The 8,325-nt window shown below is 36.6% G+C and overlaps 1 protein-coding gene across 1 annotated transcript; it reads right to left on the bottom strand.

The window, feature by feature from the left end:
• Positions 1–6,963: 6,963 nt before the first annotated feature.
• On the bottom strand, positions 6,964–7,908 carry LOC108177319 (olfactory receptor 2H2-like). The gene has a single exon (XM_017344796.2). The coding sequence runs from the start codon at positions 7,906–7,908 to the stop codon at positions 6,964–6,966; it is 945 nt and encodes a 314-aa protein (XP_017200285.2).
• Positions 7,909–8,325: the final 417 nt, after the last annotated feature.

Here is an 8,325-nt window from a genome sequence, read left to right as displayed (position 1 = left end):
TCATCAATATGAAAGAAGGTAAAGGAAGGAAACCTCACAGCAAAAGATCACAGGAAGTTCAAAACATATATTAGAAAATATCGTTGGCAAATGGCAGGGCAAAGTTACTACTAATCAATAGTCACATTGAATGTTAATGGACTTAACTCTTCAGTTAAAAGACACAGATTGGTTGATTGGGTTAAGGTACAAAACCCATCTATTTGCTGCTTACAAGAAACACATCTTTCCAACAAAGATGCGTACAGACTGAAGATGAAAGGCTGGAAAAAGATATACCATGCCAACGGAAATGAAAAAAAGAGTGGTCGTAGCCATCTTAATATCACAACATAAACTTTAACACAAAAACTGTTAATAGACACAAAGAGGGGCACTATATAATGATTAAGGGATCAATTCAACAGGAAGATATAATGATTATCAATGTATATGCACCTAATTACAGGGCACCGGTTTATTAAAAGATTTGTTAAGGACTTAAAGGGAAAATTAGACTCCAATACAATAGTACTGGGGACTTTAATACTCCACTCTCAGAAATAGAACAACAGGACAGAAGATCAACAAGGAGACAGTAGATTTAAACGACACTATAGCCCAAATGGATCTAACAGATATCTACATAACTTTCAATCCTACACATAACGAATTTACATTCTTTTCAGCAGTACATGGAACCTTCTCTAGGATTGACCACATAGTAGGCCATAAAGCAAGTCTCAGCAAATTCAAAAGAATTAGAATCATTCGATGCAGCTCCTCAGACCATAGAGGAATGAAGTTGGAGATTAGCAACTCAGGAATCCCTAAAGCATATGCAAACACATGGAGACTGAACAACATGCTCCTGAATGAACAATGGGTCATTCAAGAAATCAAAAGAGAAATCAAAAATTTTCTGGAAGTAAATGAGGATAACAGCACAACATACCAAAACTTATGGGACGCAGCAAAAGCAGTGTTAAGAGGAAAGTTTATAGCAATAGGTGCCTACATCAAGAAATTGGAAAGGCACCAAATAAATGAGCTTTCAATTCATCTCAAGGATCTAGAAATCTGCAGCAAAAAAGACCAAAATCTAGTAGGAGAGAAATAATTAAAATCAGAGAAGAAATTAACAGGATTGAATAAAAAAAATTACAAAAAATCATTCAAACGAGGAGCTGGTTCTTTGAAAAAATAAACAAAATTGACACCCCATTGGCCCAACTAACTAAAAAAAGAAAAGACCCAAATCAATAAAATCAGAGATGAAAAAGGAAACGTAACAACAGACACCACAGAAATAAAAAGAATCACCAGAAATTACTACAAAGAGTTGTATGCCAGCAAACAGGGAAACCTATCAGAAATAGATAGATTCCTGGACACATGCAACCTACCTAAATTGAACCAGGAAGATATAGAAAACATAAACGGACCCATAACTGAGACAGAAATGGAAACAGTAATAAAGGCCCTCCCAACAAAGAAAAGCCCAGGGCCAGATGGATTCACTGCTGAATTCTACCAGACATTTAAAGAAGAACTAACTCCAATTCTTCTCAAACTATTCAGAACAATCAAAAAAGAGGGAATCCTCCCAAATTCTTTCTATGAAGCCAGCATCACCTTAATTCCTAAGCCAGAAAAAGATGCAGCATTGATAGAAAATTACAGACCATAACCCTGATGAACATAGATGCAAAAATCTAAATTTCTGGCCAATAGAATGCAACAACACATCAGAAAGATCATCCACACATACCAAGTGGGATTTATCCCTGGTATGCAGGGATTGTTTAATGTGCGCAAGACAATCAATGTGATACACCACATTAACAGACTGCAGAAGAAAAACCATATTATAATCTCAATAGATGCAGAGACAGCATTTGATAAAATACAATACCCTTTCATGATGAAAACTCTAAGCAAACTGGGTATGGAAGGAACATTCCTCAATACAATGAAAGCAATTTATGAAAAACCGATGGTCAGCATCCTATTGAATGGGAAAAGTTGGAAGCATTTCCACTGAGATCTGGTACCAGACAGGGATTCACACTCTCACCACTGCTATTCATTATAGTTCTGGAATTTTAAGCCAGAGCTATTATGCAAGAAAAAGAAATGAAAGGGATAGAAATTGTTAAGGAAGAACTCAAACTATCCCTCTTTGCAGATGATATGATTCTTTACTTAGGGGATCCAAAGAACTCTACTAAGAGACTATTGGAACTCATAGAAAAGTTTGCCAAAGTAGCAGGGTATAAAATCAATGCACAAAAATCAACAGCCTTTGTATACACAGGCTATGCCATGGCTAAGGAAGAACTGCTAAGATCAATCCCATTCACAATAACGACAAAAACAATCAAATACCTTGGAATAAATTTAACCAAGGACATTAAAGATCTCTACAATAAAAATTACAAAACCTTAAAGAAACAAGTAGAAGAGGATACCAAAAAAAATGGAAAAATCTTCCATGCTCATGGATTGGAAGAATCAACATCATCAAAATGTCCATTCTCCCAAAAGCAATTTATAGATTCAATGCAATACCAATGAAAATACCGAAGACATTCTCCTCAGGTTGTGAAAAATTAATGCTGAAATTCATGTGGAGACACAGGAGACCTCGAATAGCTAAAGCAATCTTGGACAACAAAAACAAAGCCGGAGGCATCTCAATACCAGATTACAGGGCATACTACAGCGCAGTTGTAATCAAAACAGCATGGTCCTGGTACAGAAACAGATGGATAGACCAATGGAACAGAATTGAAACACCAGAAATCAACCCAAACTTCTACAGCCAACTTATATTTGATCAAGGATCTAAAACCAATCCCTGGAGTAAGGACAGGCTATTAAATAAATGGTGCTGGGAAAACTGGATTTCCACGTGCAGAATCATGAAGCAAGACCCCCCTACCTTTCACCTTAAACAAAAATCCACTCAACATGGATTAAAGACTTAAATCTACAATTGACACCATCAAATTATTAGAGAACATTGGAAAAACCCTGCAAGATATTGGCACAGGCAAAGAATTTCTGGAAAAGACCCGGGAGGCACAGGCAGTCAAAGCCAAAATTAATATTTGGGATTGCATCAAACTGAGAAGTTTCTGTACTTCAAAAGAAACAGGAACGTGAAGAGGCAACCGACAGAATGGGAAAAAATATTTGCAAACTATGCGTTGATAATCAGAATCTACAAAGAGATCAAGAAACTCCGCAACATCAAAACACACAACCCACTTAAGAGATGGACCAAGGACCTCAATAGACATTTTTCAAAAGAGGAAATCCAAATGGCCAACAGACACATGAAAAAATGTTCAAAATCACTAGCAATCAGGGAAATGCACATCAAAACCATAATGAGGTTTCACCTCACCCCGGTTAGAATGGCTCACATTCAGAAATGTACCAATAATAGATGCTGGCGAGGATGTGGGGAAAAAGGGACACTAACCCACTGTTGGTGGGAATGCAAACTGGTCAAGCCACTATGGAAGTCAGTCTGGAGATTCCTCAGAAACCTGAATATAACCCTACCATACAACCCAGCCATCCCACTCCTTGGAATTTACCCAAAGGAAATTAAATTGGCAAACAAAAAACTGTCTGAACATTAATGATTATTGCAGCCCAATTCACAATAGCTAAAACCTGGAGCCAACCCAAATGCCCATCAACAGAAGACTGGATAAAGAAATTATGGGACACATACTCAATAGAATACTATACAGCGGTGAAAAACAATGAAACCCGGTCATTTGCAACAAAAGGGAGGAATCTGGAAAACATCATGCTGAGTAAACTAAGCCAGTCCCAAAGGACAAATATCATATGTTCTCCCTTATCAGCGACAACTAACTGAGCACCAAAGGGGAAACCTGTTGAAGTGAAATGGACACTATGAGAAACAGTGACTTGATCAGCTCTTGCCCTGACTGTTGATGTACAGTGTAATACTTTATCCCTTTTAGTATTTTTTTTGTTCTAGTACTATTGGTTGAACTCTGTAATTAACACACAATTATTCTTATGTGTTGACATTTAAGTGAAAAGTGATCCCTGTTAAATATAAGAGTGGGAATAAGAGAGGGAGGAGATGTACAATTTGGGACATACTCAATCAAACTTGCCCCAAATGGTGGAGTTAGAAATGTGCCAGGGGATTCCAATACAATCCCATCAAGGTGGCATGTACCAATGCCGTCTCACTAGTCCAAGTGATCAATTTCAGTTCACAATTGATCACACTGATAGGTCTAAGAGTCAAAGGGATCATGCAAACAAGACTAGTGTCTGCTAATACTAACTGATAGAATCAAAAAGGGAGAGAATGATCCATCATGGGAAGTGGGTTACACAGCAGACTCATAGAATGGCAGATGTCCTAAATAGCACTCTGGCCTCAGAATCAGCCCTTAAGGCATTTGGATATGGCTGAAGAGCCCATGAGAGGATTTTAGGCATGGAAAGACAAGACACTCTGGCCAAAAAAGAAAAAAAAAGACCTAAATGAAAGGTCTCTGCGAGTGAGATCCCAGTGGAAAGAATGGGTCCATCAAAGAAGGAGGTACCTTTCTCTAAGGGAGGAGAGAACTTCCACTTTGACTATGACCCTGTCTGAATAAGATCGAAGTCAGCGAACTCAAAAGGCTTCCTTAGCCTCGGCAACTCATGACTAGAGCCTAGGGAGATTACTGATGCCATAAACGAGAGTATCAAATTGTTAAGTCAACAACAGGAGTCACTGTGTACTTACTTCTCATGTGGGAGCTGTCCTTAATGTGTTGTCCAATGTGAAGTAATGCTATAACTAATACTGAAACAGAATTTTACACTTTGTGTTTCTGTGTGGATGCAAACTGATGAAATCTTTACTTAATATATACTAAATCGATCTTCTGTATATAAAGATAATTGAAAATGAATCTTGATGTGAATGGAATGGGAGAGGGAGTGGGAGATGTGAGGGATGTGAGTGGGAGGGAAAGTATGGGGGGGAACTATGTAATTCATAAAGTGTACTTTGGAAATTTATATTTACTAAATAAAAGTTTAAAAAATCATAAAAAGGAAAAAAATAAATAAAAAGTTAAAAAAAAGAAAAAAAATGAAACTAAATCCCTTTTCAAAAAAATGCAAATCCATTTATGACTGTTGAGAGAAAAATTTCATTTTTATTAATTCAAAATTTTGCACAGAATAGCATTTATACTATATCATTTTAATTTTTGAAATAGATATATTTTTATAAAATTGCTTGTACATTATGGAATAAACCTGAAAAATAATACTTCCCTGTAGCAAGAGTAAATATGTGGATTGGACACTGGGTAAGAGAGACTTCAGTATAAACCTTACACATTATATTGAAAAATAAAAATGATTTCTGCATTAAAAAAGAATGCCTCTTGAAACCATTCACTAATTAGCAAAATAAATAATTTGTGTTTTTAATAAAAAGTTATTGATACATTGTATCTTTTTATTGATGCAAATTTTGGATGTAAAGGATGTTTAATATATATCATAAAAAGTTGAAATTTAGTGTTGGTTTGAATTCTTTAGTACTTTTTCATATTTGCAAGCAAAATTCACATTTAGAAAATTTTAGTGTGAAATCATCAAATCACAAGTAAGTATTGCACTCATCAGTCCAGGAAATAGGTGGAAATAAGGACAGATCCTAATTCCACATATACATGAATCTGGCATAAGAACATAGAGACAGCTTAGGAGTGAGCAGAGCTGATTAGAAAAATCTATACAGGACAGTCAAGAATTTATAGTCACAATTTTAGTTTAGCTAAACTGATAGACACTTACAAGCAGAGGATAGGAAACAGCAATGAAAACATTTCATTGGGGGTGTTATTCAAAAGTCAAAAGGCAGGTAGCATTGCACCCAGGCATATCCCACCATTTGACCATAAGTCCTGTAATGTTGGTGACTGTATATATCTTGCCTAGAATTATATTCCTAGCATCTGGTATGTTGAAGGCCCATAATAGAAATTGATAAATGTCTGCAAAATGAATAAAGAGGAATAGTGTCTGATAAAAAGGAAGCCAGTTCATTACAACAGGGATTTAGAGCGAGTAAAAACAAGTATCTGTTTCTATAAATGGAGGCACAGAAGATAAAGGCTCAAAGTAAGAAAAATAGACATGGGATCTTATGAGGAGACAGCAACAGAAAGCAGTAAGTGTGAGCTTCTGCTTGGCAAGCACTTTTGTCCTGGGTGGTTTTAGGTACGTTGTACATCAAAAATGGTCCTACTAAGGCAGGGAGTCAGAAACAACTCAGAACCAAGACTCTCTGGTGCATTACACAGAGTCTTTTAAAACCTGTCAAAACCTTAAGGACCTTGTTGGGACTGGACTTTTAAGTGAAAGTATAGTTGAGCTTGGAGAAATATATAAAAAACAAAGAAAAAATAAATAAGTTGGAAAGTATAAAATAAATTACTTGATCTTTTGTTTTATTAATTTTGTGGATTTTTAAATATACAATTTAAAATTTTTCATTGGAATTCTAATAGATATTTTTATTTTATTTTTAGTCGACAAAAGCTGTATATATTATGGTATAGAACATGATGTTTTGAAATATGTATACATTTGACAATCCTACAAAAAGCTAGTTGAAGTATGAATTACTTCACTACTTCTAAAAGGAAATGAGAACTTTTATATCATTTGTTCCCCCAATTCACTGCATTCTGTGTTCTTTAGATAATGGTTATTAAATATTTTAATCTCTATATCATACTTTGCTTAAACAGGAAAGGGATTCAGCAACAGCTGAAGAATGAAACTGTATTGCACTCAAGCAAAATGCAGCTCTTTCTCTCCTCCCAATTTTCGGATTGACAGATATATCTCCAGCATCTGTGGTCAGGTTGTTCTCTATTCTCAAGTTAATCAACAAGCAAAAATATGTCAACTTTTTTATTTACTCTTGGAATCCCAAATCCTTCTTCCTAATCTTATTAATGCCCCTTTTACCTCCTTGTTCCTCAGAGTGTAGATGAGGGGGTTCAGACTTGGGGTCACTACAGTGTAGAAAAGGGTGAGAAACTTGCCCCGTTCATGAGCATAGCGATTCTTGGGTTGAAGGTAGACACTTGTGACAGTGCCATAAAAGAGGGAGACCACAAGAAGGTGTGAAGTGCAAGTGCCAAATGCCTTCTTCTGCCCTGAAGTTGACTTTATCCTCAGCACAGCCCTGGTGATGGCACCATAAGAGGAAAGGATGATGATCAAGGGCATCACCAGGAGAATAGCACTAGCTATGGACATCTGTATTTCATTGTAGGTTGTGTCTGTACTAGACAGCTGAATAAGTGCTGGCACTTCACACACAATGTCGTCTACAATCCGGAGGGAACAGAAGGGTAACTGGAGTGTGGCAGGGGCCTGGATCAGAGACTGGAGCAGGCCAGTCCCCCATGCCAAGAGAGCCAGTTGCAGACAAACCCTTGAGTGCATGACAGTGGTATACTGCAGTGGGCGACACACTGCGACATAGCGGTCCACAGCCATAATGACAAGAAGAACACATTCAGTGGCCCCAAGCCACATGAAGACATAGAGTTGAATGGCACAGCCAGTGTAGCTGATAGTTTTCTCTGGACCCCAGAAATTAATCAACATTTGTGGAACACAGCTGCTGGTGAAGCAGAGATCTAGCACAGAAAGATTGCAAAGAAAGAAATACATAGGGATATGGAGTTTGGGATCCTTCATGGAGACAAGGACTATCACTATATTTCCTGCAATGGTCAAGCAGTAAAAAATCAAAATAATCCAAAAAAGTGTCTTCTCTAAATATGGCTTGTCAGAGAAGCCCAGGAGAATGAAATCACCATGGCTGTCATTGCAGACTGTGGTCATAGCCTCTGAGACAATTATCTTTTTAGGGAATGGTTCAGAAGTAGTTACTCAAAAGCCCGTGATGGTTCCTAAAGGGAAGGAAGAAGAAAAAGAAACTGTTTTGATTCTTTTTAACTCAAGGTTTGAGATTTTTACCGCTCTATTTTGGGAATGAAATATAACATTTAGTGAAAATTTTCTCATGCTGTCACATTTAATCCCTCTAAGAACATATAATTTCTCCCCATTTTATATTAAAATTTACTTTTAATCTTTGATATCTATTACTCATTCTTTCACTTCTTCATTTTCTCATATTTTGTATGTGATTATAATTCCGCATTTTATGTTATGTAAAATATATGTTGAGCACTTGTAGGAAAGATTAACTTCGCTAAATATTAGGAGATACAGTCCATCTTTGCTCTCAAATATTGT

The sequence above is a fragment of the Oryctolagus cuniculus genome, chromosome 5 (assembly GCF_964237555.1).
Source record: "Oryctolagus cuniculus chromosome 5, mOryCun1.1, whole genome shotgun sequence".
Lineage (NCBI taxonomy): Eukaryota > Metazoa > Chordata > Mammalia > Lagomorpha > Leporidae > Oryctolagus > Oryctolagus cuniculus.
The sequence above is the reverse complement of the archived record's forward strand: the minus strand, read 5'-3'. Positions and strand labels throughout refer to the sequence as shown.